Genomic DNA, 22219 nt, shown 5'->3' on the forward strand with positions numbered 1-22219 from the left:
TAAGCAATCGATGCTATCAATATCAGCAGTTTTTGTGGCTCTGTGATAACAAACCAAAACTGCAAAACTTCTGTCATACTCACATTAAGATCCTGAACCTTCCCTTTAAAGATGGTAGTGTTGAATTTGTCACCTATTCCCCAAAAGCAAAGCACGCAAAAGCCAAAGGACAAGTTTAAAGGGATGCCTTATTGTCCGAATACTGTTAATAAGCATGTCGTCACCCGTCATTTTATTTTTTTTAAACGAGAGAAAGAGATTCATTTACTTTGAAAAACAGGCAAAAACCTTGAGTTACTGGACAAAGTACAAAGAGCAAACGTCTTGAGACGGAACAGCCAAATACAGTCAAAAGATTACACTAAGGAATCCCTTTAAACATTTTAGAGCACAACCGGCGGAGGTCAGCCCAGGTCGCCTCCATCTTTTTCACTGAAAGCGGGCGGGTGTGGAAAGCCAAGAAAGAACAAGACTAAGACTGGCACCAAAAACCCAGTGTACCACGACACACCCATGGACACAGACGTACACAAACAGCTTGTCATCCACACGATACTGACCAGCTCACTCTCATAGTAATTGTCCCAGTAGAGTTTGTGCGATTTCTTTGTCATCTGGAAGTAAGGCAGAGTGGGTTAAGAAGGCTTGAGTTACACATACGTACAGTATGAAAATGCAATCTTTAAAAAGACTGAGGAAGCAATGACGCATACTGTTAAGACGTGAGGGGAGAAAAAGAATCTCACGAAAACAGACACACATCCACAGAGTCACGAAAATGAAACCCCGATGACCTCATCAGGGTTTGGCATTGGAAAAAAACACACCATCTGTGGTGCAAAAAGTAGTTAGATATTTTATGTAAGTAAAAGTAGTGGCAAATATTAATTACAATTTTGAAAGCGTTTCCTATCTAAATTAAAACTACTACAATACTATCATAGCACAACTGGATAAATGCTGTTGATTCCTTAATGTTATAGTTGTGTTTTTAATCATTTAGCTTTTTTTAAAATTCAGACTGGTTAAGTTAGTGATTTATTTATCCTAAGTTATCCTAAACATTAACTTTAAGCTTAAATCTGTACCACACTGCAACACCTTCTAGTGTGTAAATCACAATCGGTAAAGGAATTAGTAACTAAAGCTATAAGCAGAAATTAATCCAGTGTGCAAGTGTCAAAAACACCCTTCCTAACATTGGGACAGTGTATCCGTTATGATGTTATGATGGTATCCCATACCATCATAACATTGTCATTTGCAGTGATCATCGTGGATGGACAAACTACGCTGTGATGTCTTAGCCTTGACATCACAACATGGCAGAAAAAGGGGAAAAACGCCTGTTTATATAAAACTCTCTTCTAAAACAAAAAGTAAACAAGTGTTTTCTTTAATAATTAGCAGTGTAGCAAATATATTACTGAGTAAGGTTTGCTATAAGCTAAATTTACTCGTGTTAGCATCAGCTAACTTCTTGGCTAATGCCAACTAATTGTTCAGATAAAGTGATTGGTCAGTTGCAATGCTGATCCTGGACCAGCATTGTTATGATGATATAGGAACAATACCAACACAGGGATATCGGATAGACCACTGGAACTCAATAGTTTAGATTTTGTGAAGTCTTTAAGTTATGAAATGTTGCTGCTTTGACTGACACGTGCTAAGACATACAGAACAGACGTAGCCACCACGATGTAACTCAGTGGTAAATGAAGTCTAGTTAGGAACCCTTGAGCTGAGGAACAAGACTCACCAAAAAAGACTGGCTAGCAGCAGATTGTTAGCTGATGACAATATCCTGGATCGCTTTCCGTTCTGATTCAATGACCATAAAATTTACCAGTTAAATCCACAAAATTAACTTTGTGTTCTGCTCAATACGACCTGGAAGTAGCAATTCTGCACACTAAAGGTTTCCTCGTAGGCGTCTTATAAGGAAACCAGTGGTATTGTTGCAAGCAGAGGAGACATCCCTTTCTGGCCACTGAAAGAACTGATGTTTAAGGCACTTTCACACTGGCTTCAGTCAGCAGATCTACACTCTCAAAATCACAGTAAGTTAAGTGCACTGCACAGTAAAGAGGGGGCACAGCTTTGAAGTATTTGAGCAAATGTACTTCAGTCAAATCCACCGAGAAACACAGAGTAACACAAAGAGCTAAGTACGCACAATCACTCTGCTCTTCTGTGACATCGGCGTGTGCGTAAGTGCGCACCACTACACGACTGCCGGCAGCCTCTGCGTGAGTCCTCGTCAGCGCCAGACTGAGTCGTGAGTTTTGCAGTTGCCATGGAAACAGAGCTGCAAAGTAAGCTGGCAGCTAACAAGAGGGGGTTGTTGTTGCTGTTGTTGTTGGGGAGATTAAAGAGAACGGGGGAGAAAAATTTTATTTTTTGGGCAGATGAGGAGAGAGAATCTTTTTTTCATCTTTCCAGTGTGCTACCTTCATGGCATAGGGGAATATGAATCCTCACACATCAGCTGCCAAAACACACAGATGTACTGCAAAAGATACACACGGGGGGGGTGGGGGGGCTTTTGGCATGTGACCAGGCATGTATGCACACTCGGCCGCACATACATGTGAGAAAAAGAGTTGAATTTCTGGCAGTCAAAGATATGTATGTGTCCCAGTTGAGTTAAGTGAGTAAATAAGATCCAGCAGAGATTTTTCAGCTTTACTAATCAATAATAACTTAACCCGGTTTTCATTTGGGATGAATATTTGCTTTTTTTATGAATCATTTACATAAAATTAGCATTTTTTTGCCCTACATCTTTTAAAAAAAGGCTTTGATGCGCATCGGTTAACATGCTATCAGTTTAAAATCTTTGTAAGCTCAAGCTTTCCATCCCTGCTATAATGATTGTGTCTTCATTTGTAACTCATTATCTCATCTGGAAATTGTTTATATCTGAATTTTTGTTGTTTTAAATTAGAGGTCCGGATATATCTGATTATATCTGATAATAAATACATCCTGACAAAGTCTACAGACATATTTCTGTCTATAGTGCTATAGTACTGCATTAGGCTACGGTAAATTAGGATTTGTGGATAATCCTGCCTTAAGTGAGGAAGGTTACTTGATGTTCATGTTAGATATTTATATTTCATAGTTGTATCATTTTGATGGGCTGTTTATGTGTAATTTAAAAAAAAAAAGTCTTTTAATTTTTTCCCAAAATGCCATCAGTTATGTTATTATTTTAATATAAGATCACACATTTTACTGATCACAGTAGCACATACTACTTACTACATGTAAACTGAATATAGCAGGCAATGAGATATTCTAAAACCAATGTTGGTTTCCATTGGCAATGATGTGCATTAAACCACAAGCACGTGCTCGCTCCATCCTTATTCGTGCCTCACTGATGACTGTCTAAGTTGGACATATATGATTGGTTGTTTTACGTAAGCTGTTTAAAATGTTCACTGTAACCTGTTTGGTGATGAACCAAATTGAGGCCTTTATCCAAAGCTTATCAGTCAAATTAATAAAGCTGTTTCTTCACATTTCAAGTGCTGCTGGAGCTTTAATCGATTCATATTTTAACAGACAGAAACTGGATTTGAATGACTTGCCAGATAATAAAATATAATAGAATAACGTGAAGCTTTTCTAGAAAGCAGCACCCACGTTGCTATTTGTATCTATGTTTGGGCGTGTGTGTTTTTGTGTGCGGACCTGGTTGAGGTAGTGATATTCCTCAGGTTTGAGCAGGTGGAAGGCCTTCCTCTCCTCTTCACTGGCTCCAGCCAACAGGTAGTAAAACACATGGTAGTTCCTACAGAAACACACAGAAACACATTAGAGCACTGATGTCAAACTTCTTTATATTTTTCGTAGGTCACATCCAACTCACTTTGGTCTTAAGTGGGCCAGACTGGAGAAAATCCCATTTCTGTCAGTGTAAAGAAGTTTAACTGTACGTTTAATCCCTTGGATACCTCAGTATGAGAAAAAGAAGTGATTTTTCAACTGTATATGTCAGTTTTTGTACATGATAAAGAATTGCTGCTGATATAAATGTGCTTAAACTGTAAGAAATATATGTGTAAAATTACAGAAAAAGCCTGACTGTCCTGTAGTTTTAAAACAGCAAGATTTTGTTAATTATTATTTAACTGTGGACACGTTGTACAAAAATAGAAATGTCTGTAGTAAATACTGAAAAGAAGCAAGAATTTTTCTTTGTTTTAAGTGTTTATCTATTACTTGATTACAGTCTAAAATTTATGCCCCCCTTTATATTTTCCAAACGCATCCAGTGGGCCGGATTGGAGTTCTTGCCAGGCCGATTCCGAGCCCTGGGCCTTATGTTTGATACTCCTGAGTTAGACGGTGAAGAAGGAAAAAAAAGAAAAAGATTTATTTTTCTTGTATTAATTTCTTTTAAATTTCCTCAGAGGTGAACTAAGGACAGCAGCTTTCATATCTCCCCGCTGTGCCGAAACGGCCCCTGAGGAGGAGACTCCTTTCGCGTTATCTGCGGAACATTTCTTAAAACAAACCTGCAACATGTAACAGATAAGTCACCCCTCTGACCCGGCAGTCTCACATTTCAAGACAAACAAAGCGGCAGTGTGGTGTGTGGGCTCAAGGTAACGAGTTGTGATTAACCGTGACAAAGGCTGGGGCTTTGGCCAGTGCGCTGAGAGGTAATTCTATTACAGCTGGAAACGAGTTTCCCTTCTCTGCAGAGGGACACTTACTGTTTGATGGAGTGGTGGAAACTTATAAAACCCACGGAGGATATTAAAGACTCCCAACCTGTAAGCTCACGTTTTCTATCATCGCACCTCTCAAATAAAAGATGCTATTACATAATCTCTACATCCGATTCCAAAGTATTGCGATATTTTACTCTGAGCTTCATGAACTGCATATATACAGGTTTGGTAAATAATACATGGACTTGGCAGTAATGAGTTATCCAGATGAATCCAGATAAAGTTGCTTAATGAATCCAGCTGTTACAGGGCAAAGGTTACTCGTCATTTGCCCTGAACGCAACCGTAAACACAAAAGTGAAACAAATGCACTCAACCCCAAATTATTCTTTCTGACCTTCCACAAAGAACTGTTTTACAACCTTTTTTTTGCCACAGAGTTTTTCCGCATCTTCACACTAACCGCTGACCAGAATACAGTATCAAGTAGAAAACCTCGTGATCGACTGCTTTCAGTCTTTTTTGGGCTTTTATTTTTGTAAGACCAGAAAAGCAGAGTTCATGTAGGTAAGGTACCATGGCTTTGCCCAGAAAACTTATGTAATCCATCAGGTTCTCATTCAAATACACCAATGAATGACTTGAATGCCTGAATGACGTAGTGAAACATAAACGGGTGGCTATCAGCTGAACACTGTATTAAGTATTAAATCTTCGGTTTAAGTTCATTTGTGATTCCACACAAAAGATTCCAGGGTGCATGTCTCCAAAATCATCTTCTGGTTCCACAGAAGAAAGGCCTGATTATTCAAGATTGTGTATGAGAGGAGAAGAATTTTAAATTCAGTTCTGCATTTAACCGGCAGGAAGAAGAAAATAATGTGGGAAAAATGGGGTCTCTCATTCAATGCGTTAGACAACATAAAACAGGGGCAACTTATAAGATAACAACAATAACAAAAAAATAACAACAAGCAAAAACAGTATCCACACTTGGGATTTGCGTGACGGCTCTTGAATACAGTAAAGCCCCCTCCCTTGTAGTTTCTGCAGAGTCATTAAGCCCCAACAGTATCCCTGGAAAGTTCAGCTAGTTCACTCCCTAGTGCTTTTTCCTCTCCAGTGGGATCGTACAAAGGTAACCTGCCACTGAACCGACTTTAAGATTTAAGATAGTTTGCAGTTTATCATCCTTCTCCCCCACCTCTGTGGTTCAAGGATGAACCGTCTGGGAGGTCCTGACTTTAGTTTCTATCCTATCAATATGGCCGCCAGAGCCTGTCATCAGGATGAAACAAAAAGCCCAGACCAGTCAGGGTTAGAGCGATTAGATGACTGTTGGACAGTTCCCCACCTCCCCACGCATGAAGCTATTATGCTGGTGGGATCAGTGGCTTTTTTTTACTGTCACCTGGGAGCGATATGATGAACTGTTAGGGTGTGTCTCTGTGTTACCTGAGACAAGTAAAGCTATTTATAGGATGTGGGTGCAGGTGGAGACACGTGCATGTGCGTGCATATGCCCAACGTCAGGTAGATGAGTTCTTCATACACATGTGAGTGTGTTTATACGTATAAAAAGTAAAAATAGACAGTTTTACACTGTTATACTGGACAGGAAATATGACTCCTTATGTAATATCTCGAAATCTGTATCACAGTATTTGTCCCATTCTGTGTCAATAAATGCCTAAACTCAGAGGAAAACCTGAGAGTTAAACAAAGGGCAGAGGTTTCAGTCAGATGGCCACCTGATATATCCTTGCAGCGGAAATGAAGACTATTTCAGCATTGAGTTTCTTAGACAAAGAGCATGTGAGCAAAAAGATACGCATTTAAGATCTTAGCTTTCAGGCAAGTGGAAGTGTCTCAGTGTTTCAAGTATCATATTTAGATTATTTATGGCTGCACCACCTCTAGCTGCGCTTATTGAAGTTCGTTATTTTCACCTTTTAGAAATGTTCACAGGAAAAATTGGATTTCCGTTAAAGGTGGAGTCAAAGTTAAACAGATTATTTTTGATGGATTTTAAATCCACACAAAGCAAAGACTTGGATTCTTTCTGATTAACAAGATGTTATTTACATTCAAAAGCATGAGAGCTGCTGCTGAGTCATTCTAGGTGTGATAAAACAGCGATCCATACTGATGAAACGATGTGGAAAGTGAGCCAAGTGCTGCAGATGACAAATCTTCTAATGATGTCTGTATGGGTTTATCCAGCAAAAAAAGAAGAAGAAAAACAAACAAACAAACAAACAAACAAACAATATGTGATCTGCACTCACCTCTCATTGTGCTCCTGGTACACCAGACGTGATTTCTCCAGCAGGTACTTCTCTACGTATGCGCTGGAAATAAACATAAATGCAGCCGCACTAAGTCACAAGAGTAATTTAAGAACAAGCGGCTGTAATTATGATCAGAAATGAACAATGTTTCAATATCACATGGACACTGAATGTGCTTTTCTTGCCATACTCATCCTAAACAGGGCGTTTTAACAGATTAGCAGACAATAGGAAGAGGTAAGAGGTATAATTATCTGAATTGTGATTTTTAATAGTTTGTCAAATGAGAATTTACATAATCGCACGTCAATAATGGCTGAATGTTGTTTTTTGTAACTTACATGTTTATATTTATAAATCATAGCACAATATTAAGAGATATATAAAGTTAATAATAATAATATACATAAATTGTAGGCATTATTCTGCTATTATATCTGTTATTAAATTATTTCTCAAGTCAGATTCATTTTTATAACACCTTTAAAAACAAAAGCTGTTGACCAAAAGTGACAGACAAAAATAAGAAAACAAAACAAAACAAATTTTTGATTAAAAAAAACAAAAAAAAACGAGTAAAACAACATGAAATGTGTATCTAGTAGAGCTGGAACGATATATTGATTTTTAAGACTGATAACAATATTTGGTGATTCTATTCAATTCAATTCAGTTTTATTTATACAGCGCCAAATTACAACACTCGCCTCAAGGAGCTTTATATTGTAAGGTAGACCCTACAATAATACATACAGAGAAAAAAAACAGAAATCATTTGACCCCCTATGAGCAAGCCTTTTGGGCGACAGTCGGAAGGAAAAACTCCCTTTTAACAGGAAGAAACCTCCTCCTCAGGCTCAGGGAGGGGCGGGGCCACCTGCCGTGATCGGTTTGGGTGAGAGAAGGAAAACAGGATAAAAAACGTGCTGTGGAAGAGAGCCAGAGATTAATAACAAGTAATGATTTGATGCAGAGATGTCTATTAACACATGGTGAGTGAGAAAGGTGATTGAAGAAGAAATGCTCAATGCATCATGGGAATCCCCCAGCAGCCTATGATTCTAAAATCATATAAATGGCCCAATATTTTTTTTTTGTTTTAAACAAAAAGCTTTTAACTAACATTTCATGCATGTAGTAATTTATGACTCTTGATTAACACAATATGACAATAAGCTACTATCGGCTGCTTCCTTTAAACAGCGAGGACATGTAATCTTGTTTTATTGTCAAAAGTCGTGGATCGCTTGATGCACTGCCCGACTCTGCTCGGATCAGCTCGTTGTTTTGTTTGTGGTGTTCCAAGCACATGTTGCCAACAGCTAAGTTGCAGAGCGCCCTCTGTCTCATAAATGCCGATACACTGGCAAATAATATCGGTCCAGCTCTAGATATGGCTTCTATAGATGTGTTTTATATGTCAGCATGCATCTCTCACCCCCTGACTGTGCCACTCTCCTGATAGTTGACCTGGATGAACTTCCCAAAGCGGCTGGAGTTGTTGTTATGGGCCGTCTTAGCATTCCCAAAGGCCTGAAGAGAAAACAGAAAGGATTACATATCAGCACGCACAGGTACAAGGTGCTGGCAAGCTATGATTAACAGTTTACACCTGTAAGATAAACCAAGTATCAACAGGTTAGGGTTAGCATTCAGATTTCAGTAGATGTTATATCTACCACCTCTGAAGAAAAGTAAAAAAAATATGTTGAAATATGTTGACATATGAAGGGAAAGCTACCAATCACAGCACTGTAACCGAGGCCATGAGGCACAGGAAGGGGCCTGCAAAAGGGGCACACACACAAATACACAAACACGCAGTTAAAACTCACAGTCAGACACGTCAGTCACACACTAAACTGCCAAATTCCTCTGAAGGCAAACACTGCAACACTGAAAACAGACACAGTCACTGCTTGTGGGAGTCTGTGGGCATTTCTGCTAACACACACACACACACACATAGAGAGAAACTATCATTAGAGACCCCTGGAGGACTCATTCAGGTTCTCATTAGCAGTCTGATGGGCCTCGCTGGGTTGGTTAGTTAGGCAGAGGAGAGGAGAGGCAACAAGGAAAGGGAATGCACCACAGAGATACAAACGAAAGGGAGGGACAAGAAAGAAGACAGAGCTCAGACACAAAACAAAACAAAACAAAAAAGACCAAAAGAGTATGAAGAAGGGATGATCATCTGTGAGAGAGGACATGATGAAAAGAGAAAAAAAATGGGGAAAACTAAGTGAAAAGAGAAAAAAGAAGGAAACAAGCCCACAGATAAAGATATGGCAGGAAATAAGAAGATTTTTCAGAGAGGATAAAGTGGTAGCAACGGTAAATTTTCCGGCTGATGCAATCAGTATTTTGGAGCGATGATAAATTACTTCATAAAAGCCAGCAGAGTAAAAGGGTGGGGGAGAAGGGGAGCGGGGGAGAACGGTGTGGGCGTCGGATAATTGATTGTGGCTTCTGGGTGAATACTACAGCTCAGGAATAACACGGTTAATAAAAAGTAAAACCCTGCTCCAGAATCAGGCTTTGATCTCTGTGATGATTCATTTAAAAACAGAACTTGACACACATTCAGCGAGCCAACCGGGACAAAGCAGCCCGAAGAAAGAAGCAACAAAACAAGGTTTAAGTAAGGTTGATGTCGTTCTTTTTCCAGGCCTTTCACTTTCATACCAAGCAACAGCTTCCCCTGCACATCCATCTTTTAGACCCCTGTTGGTCTTTAATGTGTGCCAGTCTTGCAGTGGTTGACACACAATGGTAACTACCAAAAAAAACTAAAAGGAGGCAAAGGCGGAGAGTGGACTGGCAGAGAGATCTCCTTTGATTTCCCGAAATGTAAATCGAAACTGCAATTCAGAATGATAATGACAGAGCTTTCATCCTCAATCGTTCTGCTGTGGGAAATACTTCCAGTTTAAAGTCTGAAGGGGGAAAATCCACTTCCTGAAATGATTGAAGTGAGCAGCCCTAACACAAACTGTCACTCACAATCATTAACAAAAAGAAGTGATAAATGCACTGGTACGATATATGTGAAAAGGACACTTGCCCGTCGCACATCTGTTTGCATGCATGTGCTAAGCCCCACGCAGTTTGTGCGTGTGCTTTCTGTTTATGTTTGAAAGAGATTAATAAGCAGGGCGGCACAGTCTGGATGATTTACTGTTGAACCCTGCTTCATGGTCAACGCCTGCTGCGACCACAGCACAGGAAAACACACGCTATGATTAGTCTGTGCGCGTGTGCGTCTACATGTTCGTGTCTGCATCAGTGTGTGCTCAATGTATGAACGCGAGGAGACGAAGCGAGAAAACAGATGCAAAACAGAGACAGAAAAAAAGGAAAAAACTAAGCTAATCAAGAAGAACCTTAACTTTATTTGGACTATTTATTAATAAATAGTAAACAAAACAGAGACAGTCTTTGTTGCCACGCCATGCCCCGCTATCTTATTTTCTAATTTCCTGTCTTCACTGTACTGTTTCGGACAAAGCCCCCAAACAAACCGTATTTCCTCAACCGGTAGTCAATTTGAAGTCAGACAGGAAGGGGGTCTGGTAAACATGAACAAACACGGGGGAGGGGACACAACAGTAGTCATATGATATAAAATAAAAGCCCTATTAAGAAATGAAGGGTTTCTATCGGGAAAGAAAGATTAGCAGTACAGTATTAATCATTAGAGTGCTATAAATATAAACAAGGAAACTAGATATTTTGATACTAGTCTGCTTCAAATGAAGCACATTTAAGTCTTGTGCATTTGAGGTAAAATAAGGCACCAGCAACTATTTGTGAACATTTTAATTTAAAGTAAATAAATAATTCAAAATCATTTTAAGTCAATAGCAAAAGAAAGGTGACAATCCCTGACAAGGAGGAGGCTGGGGTGGATGGATGGACCTAAACAGGAGAAATCTTCATTTTCTTTTTTAGAAACCAACAGTGACTTAAAAACTTCCTGTCATGTTTATACAAATGCAAACTGTGACCTAGTTTTACTCGAACTGGATTTAAACAACAGTTTCACAGGTATGAGAGAAAAAGAGGCTTCCACTGTCACCTATGAAGGGAAAACAAAAAATGAATAAAGCTGTTAGATTATTAGAGGGATAAGCTAAGATTTACTCTAAATGTTTGAAATATTGACTGGTTATATTATGTACTGATGACCTACTTTAGTTAAAAATCTCTCTGTTGTTGCCGGGCAGATAACAAAGACTGATAAGGAAAGATGCTGTGAAAGGAGGGGAATTAGTTTAATGCAACCAGTTGAACAAGCGAGGACTAAAATATCTTAAGTCATACTTTATCACATTTTTTTCTTCGGATGCTGTCAAAATACAAGAAGCATTTATTTGATTGAATATATAAGTCAGTTCATTTCAATATCAAGCACCAAAAATTAGACAGGCTTCTTTGGCGTTATTGGTGCATTTAGCAGTAAATTGCATGTCACAAACATTCGTAAATCAGTTTGCACGCTTGATTTTATTGTTTGCCTCCCTAAAGTTTGCACCTTGAGGAAGGAACTCCCAGAAATACACAGGAACAGGATATGTTGCAAAAGTATTCCCACATCTTACACCTAATTTTTCACTGTGCTCTCTGTAAATAACAACAATACCTTTTTTTAAGGTTTGTGCTGGTGCAATATGATAGTAAATCTGGCCTCAAATTTTAATTTGAATTGAAAATCCAAAGTGACTCAACATAATCTGAATTAACCCCAGCCTTCAGTGCATAGCCTGTGGGACCATATGGAGTACAGAAATAAACAACTTAAATGTGTTAAAAGCAGCTCACCACAGCGTTCACTTATACAAATGAAAACTGCTTCCCGGCAATATGTCACATTTTATGCCGAAGCAAATGTGCTGAGCCCAAGGCTTAATCCAGCTATAACACTGTGTGCGTGTGTGTAGGTTTAAGTCCAAGCGTCATTCTAACAATATGTTAATGAATGCATATGTGCTGTGGTAGCCCTGGCGGGTCCTTCCATGCTGTCACATTACGTTAGGAGCCACTTGTTTTCTCCACTCCTGCAGAAAGCCTGTGCTCTACAAGCACTGAGGAAGCAAGCAGTGGTTCTCCTATTTTGGGATGAAATTTTGCATTTTATATGTTGAAGTGGAGTGGGGGCGAGATGGGAGCTAGGATGGTAATTAGCATGTCAAGCCTTTCCTCAAAGCAATGGCTAAAATTGGTTTGGATACCAATTCTAATAACATGCTTTCTCCCTCTCTGTTACTTTCTTTCCCTTGTTTCCCAGCAGAGCCACAGTATTTCCTCGTACACTTTCAAAAATCATTAGGTGACCTAGTTTATGAAAAACAAGTGGAGACGTGCCAAAACCACTGCTGGGCTAGCTTCCATTAGATAGCTTTCTGTGTTTCAGGGAGCAGTGAGTGCTTCAAATGACTGAAAATGGTTTCAATTCCCCAAGTTTTTAGTTTTAAGAGAGAAAAGTTTTCATGAATGAGTCAATTATGAATAATGAACCAATGGAACGAAATCCCTGTTTTCCTTGTTATTAGTAACAATCATTACTTTTTGTTTAATTGGATCTTCTTTAAGCATGCTACTAGCCTATATTTGTACAAGTTCTTTATCTACTTTCTAGGCCAACCATAATGATGAACATAAGACATTTCTTCATATTGATTTAATAAAACATGGAGGCTTTTTTTCTTGTGCCAAATATGTTCCCTCTAAAGTTTAAAATGCTAATAACATTAGCATGACGAAGAGATGTAGTCCGTTAGTTTTGGTGGGTTGTTAGCTTTGTTGTACTAAATTGAAACAATGAACACTGATGAATTAAGCATGAGTCGCAATGAGTCAAAGTCATCGGGCAAATTCACTACAAACAAAGTGATGCACAGATAAAATGATGCCAGCGCTATTTAACTTTGTGTCCATCTCATCCCCTCCATCCTTACACTGTTGATTTTCTGTATGACGTGTGGTTTAACAACATCTGGAGCAGCAGTTTTTCAGGATGACTTCATGCTGTGTGGATTCCTCCAGAAGGCTACTCATAAGCCCAGAGGAGTTTCTTTTTTTTCCCCCTCAACGGTAAGAGCCCCTCACTCACAGCTGAGATGACATCACATTGCATTCCTCTGCAAGCAGGTGCAGCTCGATTTTACATGGCAGGCTGGGAAAAACAGCATATCTGTGTAAGTGTGTGTGTGAGGATTTGTGTCTGTGGTTGGGGATAGCTTCAATGCAGCCCTTATTCTAGCTGTGCAGACGAGGTTGTAACGCACGCACATGCAGCCGAGCAGGTGGTTGCGGCAGTGTCAAATGACAGCATTGTGCAAGTGTGTGTATGTGTATGCAAATGTGCGTTTTTATTCATCTCTGGATGTTCCTGCTGATCAATGCACTGCTTGTAAACAGGAGGGGAAAATGAGATACAGGAAACAGTTTCATGTATATTGCAAAAAAGCTTGTATGTCGCGTTATATATAGATGTGATGTTTGGTGTATGACAGTTTTGTCCTCATACAAGAAAAAAATAGCACGATGGTTTAATTTTTTAAAATTACAGCGTCGTTGTTACGCTCAATATGTGCAAACATAAACACAGGCAGAGCTTAAAATCTCCTTAAGTCTTTAACCACATCTAGTATAAACACACACACAGACAGACGCACTAAATTCACTTCAAGAAACAGATGACAACATTTAACCCAGACTGCTTGGATCAAATGTAAATAAACCGTTTATCTCTAAAACATCAAAGACTCTAAATTACATAATAAAGTTAAGCAATAAGATCTTTGCTTCATCTGCATCTCATCTTCTCTTTTTAACTTTCCTCTGTCCTCTGAATCCACTCCCCCAATTCTTGTGCACTCCTCAACTCTTTTTCTGTCCTTTCCTCTGGACACATGGGATGAGCTCTCCTTTTCTGGGAAAAAGAAAGGTTGGGAGTGAAAAAGAGGTGAGGACGGAAGAAGGAGGACTGCGGTTATGTAATCACACAAGGTAGGCCTTTGTGTGATTACACACAAAGGTCACACAGCAAAGAAGGGGCCACCGCATAACAGCAAGCATGAGAAGAAAGGACATGAGGTGGTTTAGGTAAAGGAGAAGCCAATCTTATTATAATGATCATAGCACATGTATGTACCCGAACTCCTCTGAGATGCCTTGATCAATCTGGATGAAAGTTACTAAAGAAACTGCCTAGGGTAACAGATGTTGATGATTATCAACATATGTTTAGCTTTTGGGAATTAATTTGTAAACATATGAGTGTAATAAAATTATATACATTATGTGGAATAGCTGATCTCAAAACATGTGGTGACATGTACGTTCCCACGTGTTTGCAAACTCTCCTCGCATTTATCGTACATGGATTGAATTCTTGAGCTTGCACATTACCTTTTTTCAACATATCTTTCTCACGAAAACACACGACAGTCACAAAGTATGATTCTATATACCGGATTTACAATACTTCAGATACATGTTTGTGTTTTAACACACAAGTGAAGCGAAAAAGCAATAAAATATGGGCTCTTAGCAAATATATAGACATACATGCACACACTCAACCCTCTTGTCTGTAGAATATAATAAGAGTGAGTGCACTAGCTTAATAAACACCAGATAAGAATTTTTACTGCTAAAATGAACCACAAAATAATGTTAGCTGATTATATTAATATCAGCTAGCTAGGACAACAGTTATCTAGTACTCGACATCAAAGTATGACATTAGCTGCGCCTGCACTAAATACTTCAACTTACTATATCTATGATAGTGTTATGGTAATTTTAACGAAATTATCTTGATGTGTGTTTTGTTTGTTTGTAGTGTGATGTGTGTGTATGTGTGTTGTAATTATAATATAATTATATAATAATTAATATATATATATATATATATATATATCTTATTAAATTAGTAGCTTTTCTGTGCATTTCCAGCCATCTTGTTATTTCATAAGCAATACAGCATTAATGCTGTCAGCTGGGATGTTCCTGCATACAAAACGTTTCGACACCCACCACAAAGATTGGGACTTCCTCTAAAGAAAAATCGACAGAAGTGAGATAAAGTTTTATTTTTGTAACAATTTATATGTTCTGTTTATTTCTTCTTCTTTTTTTTAAAAGTGTGGTTTCATTTACTCAAACAGAAAACTCATTGGTTTGTTTATTAAATGGCTGCAACAGAGGTCTGTGCAATTCCTGTTATGTAGGGTAACATCAACTGTGCCAGCTGCCCTTAGTTAGCACCCTAAGGCGCATTTCGAGCTCAGAAAGGCCCGTGTAAGTCGCTGTTACATTGGTGAAAAAGGCAGCGAGGAAGAATGCACTGTTCATCCAGAGTCGTCCCGTGTGTAATAATTCTTGTCAGTCCTACTCCAACGCTTAGAAATAAAATTTGAGCTTGCTATTTTAAGCTAGCCATTATATAATCAAGATTATATAATGCTGCTAAAACAACTGTGTGGAATTAGCATTAGTGTTTCCTACAGTATATAGTGAATTTTTGAAATATAGTTTAAAAAAAAAACAGCTTTCACTATGTTATGTCTTGGGTTTTTTTTTTCCTCTCTCTGAGTGAGTTACAAATCTGCTTGCACAGAATACAAACAGGGGATCAGCTCTACAAGCCAAAAAATGACCCCCTACCTCTTCTAATCACTAGTAATCACTTTTCCTTGACCTTTAAGGAAAACATGATTAGGTTATGGAAAGGTGTGAAGAAGACTTAGGAAAAGAGAAGTACAGCACGTGTGCGTGCCATGTTTTAACCACAATGTTCAAAGTTTGGGCTCCAAAACACACACCTTACTTTACTGTAAGGTGTGGTTACGGTTTGGTTTCATGTAGGTCACATGCTGTGAGCACTAAACTGCCACACTTGTTTTTCCAGGTTAATTCACTCAGTCAGGAACATTCCTAAGCAAACATCACCCCAAGGCTCGTTTTTTTCTAACTGCATTCTTAAATTTGGACACCGATTACTATGCAAACAGTCAGGTCAGATCCACTGTACCACATGCTCTGGTTTTACCTTTCGGCTTCATCGCTACCCTCCACGGGGCTGTATTTAAGGGCTAATAATGCTCTGATATTAGGTGACACACTCTGAAATGGTTTCTTTCATGTGGTGAGCATGAGCCGTTAACGTCATGGCTTAATGGCTGGTGCTTGACATGAAAAACATTACTGAATAACAACGTCCTCCAGTTGATAAAATGCCCAGAATCTATTGCCCAATTTGACCACAAGAAGAATTAAAACCAGGGAAACAAGTTGACATTGGCCTGCTGATTCACAAACGTGTCTAACAGCTATGAAAGATAAAAGGCTTATTCTCAATATATATAGTTGTACTTGTGTGGATTCCACTACAGAACATTATTTAACACAAGAAACACCACAAGTGCGCAACAACATTAATCCAAAAGATGCAGCAGAGTGTTTCTGCTCATATCTGGCACACTCCACGCTTGCATTAGTCATCTGCAGCTCTGTGCCTGTGCCAAGATCATCATGTTAAAAGGAGCCCATTATTTCATTCACACGTACACGTATAAACACAGTTGTGTATTTATGAAGCCCGTACACTGACTCATATTCACTTCCTGGAGGCTTATACTACTACTAACTCAACACTTAGCCTAACCTTAAAACAGACACTTGTGTTTAATGATTTAACCTATAAGAACTTGGTTTTTCTATCCATATTGTAATTTTCTTTTCACACAACAACATGAGTAACACCTTAGAGTATATCAGCATATCCAGGCTTTCTTTACATTAGCTGGTTTGACAGTCAGAGATAACAAGTATCATGATGGTGGCCATCAGCTTTCTTTGTTACCCAGGCTTCCTGTTCCAGGCTCTGTGTGCGCTCACATAAAAATGATGATGAAATGATGAAAATTGATCAGCTGAGCACTGCCTACTCCAATCATTCACACATGAATGAGTGTTAAAGCTCTAAAGAACGCAACAAATAAAGTTGTAACCAGGAACTCTGGTGCAGCAAATAAGATAGGACAGTCATGTGACTGAAAATGGGCATGTGAATTCATGAGTGTTTATTTTAACACTAACAATCGTGTTCATTATGCTCTTGATGCTGCTGTTTACTTCTACTGCGATAGCTGCACACTGGAACTTCTTGGTGATAGATAGCCTTTAAATATAATAATAAATAAAATAAAGATCAAACATTAAATTTACACACACAGATAAGCTTTCACAATTCACCCGTCAACATTCGATAATTTAACCTGATACTGGAAGAAGAGAAAACTGAGAGCATCAAACTTTTAGTCTGTATGGAGTGGTTTGTATACTTAATCACTTTCCTTTCGAGATGGAGCAATTATCTATGTGTATTTCCATTCCTGCACGGTAATACTAACATAACAAAGACGAATTGGCAACATATATATAATATCTTTTTTTATGATGTAATTACTGACTTCACAGCAGTTTCCACACTTAACAAAGCCATCAACTGGATCCTTTGAAATTCCTATCTGGCCCTTGGGGCACATGTTTGACACAACTGGCCTCACCTTTTCCTATCATCACAATAAGGCTGATGGTAGGGAGAAAGCTAATGCTAGCTAAGTGACTCCTTTTAATTATAACAGCACAGGGCTCTGCTGCAATGGTCAGTGACTCAGCATGTACTGAAATAACATGAATGACATTCAACACAAAGCAAAATCAGTGTATGTGATGACAGCGTTTGGGCTCATCATGTCTTTATTTTTGAACTCATGTATATTTGGTGTTCAGGTTTTACAAAAAAAAACAACCTAAAAACACAACACGGCTGAGTGAAGGGGTTGCCGTTAGCTTGGACTACCTGTAATTGCAGCATGACAAGGCTGAGAAAACTGTCAAACTAAAAAGAAATATCAGAACTTTGGATTCATCATCTGGACACAGTGTTTAAGTGTTTCAACACTCATCAAAGTGGCTTGTTTAGCCTCGGCTGACTGCACGTCAGCCTTATAAACAGTACAGCTGTAAAACAGCCAAAACCAGCACCAAAGCCTAACAATTAGCCACAAGTTCAGTTTCATGATTGTTGTACATTTTTTGTGTGTTCACAAACGTTTTGGTGCGTGTCTCATGTGTGTCCATCCTTCAGAAAATAGTGCCTGAGCGCATCTGGTGCTGTCACATGGGCAGAAAAATACACGTCCCACGCAGCCAAACACATGTGAACACGTGTTAAAAAGAGCTCCAGAGCACACTGAGAAGAAGAAAAATCACATCTTTGTCACAGGTTGTCTCACATGCATACACACACATTCTCTCTCTCCATAAATGGCTGCTGTCGTTGTGTGCCGGCAACACATCTGGATCCTATTGGCCTCAGGAAGGGCTGAACACTCAATAAAAGCCTCCTTCCACTGCAGAGGACTGTCAACAGGCCGTCCACCACTGTCGGCGAGGAGGAGGACAGAGAGAGGGACAGAAAAAGAGGGAGGCTAAGGGGAAGAGGAGGACAGGGATAAAGAAAATGGACAGAGACACAGGCAGCAGGAAACATAGAAGAAGTAGCAGAAGGGTGATTATAAAGACAGGGAAAAAACAGCTCAAACTGCATTGCCATTTTTATGATTTAGTACCTTAACCTTTCATCACAGTAATACCATGTTTTATTGGATATATTCAATTTCTAATTTATTTTATTTAAAGAGTGCCAAATCACATTTGCGTCAATGTGCTTTATACAGTACAGTAAAAATAATACAATAATAACTACAATAATAATTATATAATAGAGAGAAAATCCCAACAGAAACCCACTATGAGCAAGCACTTGGCAACAGTGGGAGGAAAAAACTCCCTTTTAACAGGAAGCTATGATGGGTAGTCGTCTAATTATAGAACTAAAATAACAAAAACTGTGTAGATTGTTCACCTTCAGAGTAAAAGTTCTCAACCTCACAGCTCAAACCAGCAGGTTTCAAAAGGCGCGACTTTTAGTTTGAAGTTTAGTTTTTCTTGCTCACAAAGTAGGAAAAATGCATAAATACTGCTGTATGTGAACGTGCAGAGACAGGGAGAGAGAGGCATGCAGGTCTGTATTTAACGCCTCCTGAAATATTTATTACTAAATCTGTTCTGAAGAACTGACTTGAGCAGTGTTTGCTTGTGTGTACTGCATACCTATTGTTTTTCTGCAGATAAAAACAGACACCTTTCAAGAAACGTGAAGGTGCCCAATCAACCCCAAACCCCCTTCAGTTGGATCCAGCGCTCTAACACACTACAGCTTCTCAGGCAAACCCTGTGAATATGTGGGAGTGCGCTCGGAGCTGGCGGCGATCCTGTAACGCAGCGCGGTGTGAATGACATAAAATGTAACTCAGCATGCGAGGTGGTGTGGGAAAATCCCACGACTGAGCGTGTTGAAGTGTTAATCCCCCGAGAGCTGGACCTCTGCATGCTGCAGTGTGCAACTGTGTGTGTGTGTGTGGGTGTGTGTGTGTGTGTGTGTGTGTGTGTGTGTGTGTGTGTGTGTGTGTGTGTGTTGCAGTGACAGATGATTAATTTGGGGATTTGACTGGGAGGAGTGTGTGTAGCCTGAAGTGCATTTATATTTGGATGTTGCAATGCAGTCTGTTTATGCATTTGTGAGACAAAAGTTTCCACCTAGCCCATGAATGGTGTAAAGAGCAACATATTGCTTCTGTGAAGTGTTTACAGTAATATTGCTAAGAAAATGGGTTACTGTAACAGTTACTACCGACCGCACAGATAACTTTATAAACAATTTTTGAAGAAAATAAACAACCAATTTGTTGCCTATTATTAAGTTATGAAGCAGCATTTCAGCATGCGTTTGGCTCAGTGGCTAAAATCACACTTAAAAGGTTAAACCTCTAATGGTCTAATAGTAATTCACACACTTATGAAAGTGGAAGCCTCCGTCTCTGCAACTTTTTGGAAAAATGTGACAAAATCAGATATTATGATGATATTTAAAAAAAAGGACGGACAAGTATTTTTAATCTCTGACGCTACTATTTTCGCCCTGTATTCTTTGACAATAAAGACAGAAAGGACAAAGGACACACAGCCTTACTCTGATCACATGACATTTGTCTAAAAACACTGTGGTAAATTCAGTAATCACATTAAAGTTATAAATCAAACCGTTATGCTGTTACTTGAGCTACACGACTTCTTTTATAACCTGCCAGATGAAAATGTGAGTACAGTTGCGCAACAGGTGCATAACTTTAATTCAAGTAGGAGGAAGAAAAAAGTTGGCAGAGTGATCTGCTTTCGAGGAGTGACCATATACACATCATTTCTAACTAGCAAAAACCCGCCCTGCAGGCAGTTTTTGCCAAGCCAGAGGTTCTTGCTCGCGTCATTCATGTAAGAAAGCATGTTAACGTTAACGTATCATGTCAATCATTTTATGTTCATTATAATACTATATATAGTAAGATGGCAAAAACGGCTGTTCATAAACATCAGACAAATGAATAAAAACCAAATGTATTCTTCTTTCTTTGCAAGCTACATATTCATGGTTACATATTCAAAGTTATCAGTTACAAGCACTGTTAGCATCACTGTCTGATGAACGCTTATTTACAGCTATGCATGAAAAAAACTTTCCAATGATCCAAAAGTGCCACTACACTAAAAATATCCATCCATTCGCTTCCACTTATCCTTTTCAGGGTTGCGGGGGGCGCTGGAGCCTATCCCAGCCGTCATAGGGCGAGAGGCGGGGTACACCCTGGACAGGTCGCCAGTCTGTCGCAGGGCCAACACACAGAGACAGACAACCATTCTCTCTCACATTCACTCCCACATTCATACCTATGGGCAATTTAGATTAATCAATTAACCTATCCCCACTAACTGCATGTCCTTCGACTGTGGGAGGAAGCCGGAGTACTGGAGGAGAACCCACGCAAACACGGAGAGAAGATGCAAACTCCGGACTGATGGTGGAATTCTTGCTGTGTGGCAACAGGTGTAACCACCGTGCTGCCCCACTAAAAATAGTTTAAATATATTTATACACAAAATACATATTGTAAACTACTATACTTGTAAAGATGAGGGAACATACAAACATATGCTACGATCATTATACTGAGATTTATTGCAGGGAAAAATCAGGAACTTGACTATAAAGAGACGACAATTCTTAATCTGGAAACAACAACAATCCACCGCTGTGAACACTTCCTAACAGCTCTACAAGCACCTGAAGCAACATGCTAACCTCTTTCATACACCTACAGATCCAGAGTGATATTCACGCAGAGCGTAAGCTGACATCGACCCAGCAGCTAAACCTTGATTTTCACCAGGTAACATAAGCATGAACATGCTTGCAGGATTGTACATTTCTGCTACGCTGTGAGCTTCATGGTAAACAGCCAACTAAGAATAAACAGCTTTGTTATCTCCTCCTTAGGACAGTGATTTGCGCAAATACGTTTTAAATCACTTTCAGCGCTTGAAAGTAAAGAGTAAACTTTTCTGGTATTTCTGTAGCTTTCATACAGTTTGTAATTCCTAATAAAGAACGCAGCGGTGCTCAAGTAGTAATCAGTATCAGCTGAGACAGTGGAAAAGGTGTCAGCAGACAAAAAGACAGCATCTGTTCTTACACGGCCGCTCTGGAAAAACATTTTCTTTCCAAACATCAGACTTGAAGCTGCGCAGCTTGAAATATTCAAGTGAAACCTTTCTGGACATGAACTCACTCTTCAAAAACACAGCTCCTTATTTATGACATAAACACAAAAAGATTTATAAGTACAGTATTCTGGCGAACAGGTCCACTTTCCACACTCTCCAAAAACACAAATAAATAACGTCGGCTGTAACTGAGAGTTACCTCACTGTTCATAACTCAGCGATAGTAACTCGGTCTTTGTGCACTCATGGATAGAGTATTGTGTTACCGGAGCGCCGGGGGTAAAGAAAGAGTCGGGAAGCTAAATTAGTGCCCTACATGAACTGTGGATTTGGCAAACTAATTCAATAAAGGAGTGCAGCATTTCCTGTCTTATCTGTGCCTGTCGGGGGGAAGGAAATTTTTGGAGGGAGATGAAGCCACCTAAATTAAGACAATCTTGCCTTCCTGCGAGGCTGCACTATTTCCTCTTTGTCTTCCTGAAATTAAGAAACTGATACCTCTTCTAGTTTAACATGACAGTCTAATATTAGCCCTACGTC

The 22219-nt window shown here is 39.2% G+C and overlaps 1 protein-coding gene across 15 annotated transcripts in view; it reads right to left on the reverse strand.

Moving 5' to 3' along the window:
• myo9ab (myosin IXAb) overlaps nucleotides 1-22219 on the reverse strand; it is a 150664-nt gene that overhangs the window by 68898 nt on the left and 59547 nt on the right. For 13 of the 15 annotated variants that reach the window (XM_042224657.1, XM_042224656.1, XM_014336579.2 and 10 more), the window contains exons 3-6: nucleotides 8421-8515; nucleotides 6980-7042; nucleotides 3706-3805; nucleotides 561-614 (exon numbers count right to left, since the gene is read on the reverse strand). In XM_042224657.1, coding sequence (XP_042080591.1) covers nucleotides 561-614; nucleotides 3706-3805; nucleotides 6980-7042; nucleotides 8421-8515 — 312 coding nt within the window. The remainder of the gene's footprint in view (nucleotides 1-560; nucleotides 615-3705; nucleotides 3806-6979; nucleotides 7043-8420; nucleotides 8516-22219) is intronic. The other 2 variants (XM_042224659.1, XM_014336581.2) reach the window with 1 other exon arrangement.

Source organism: Haplochromis burtoni, unplaced genomic scaffold (genome assembly GCF_018398535.1).
Source record: "Haplochromis burtoni strain Fernald_Lab_line unplaced genomic scaffold, NCSU_Asbu1 Contig_145, whole genome shotgun sequence".
Lineage (NCBI taxonomy): Eukaryota > Metazoa > Chordata > Actinopteri > Cichliformes > Cichlidae > Haplochromis > Haplochromis burtoni.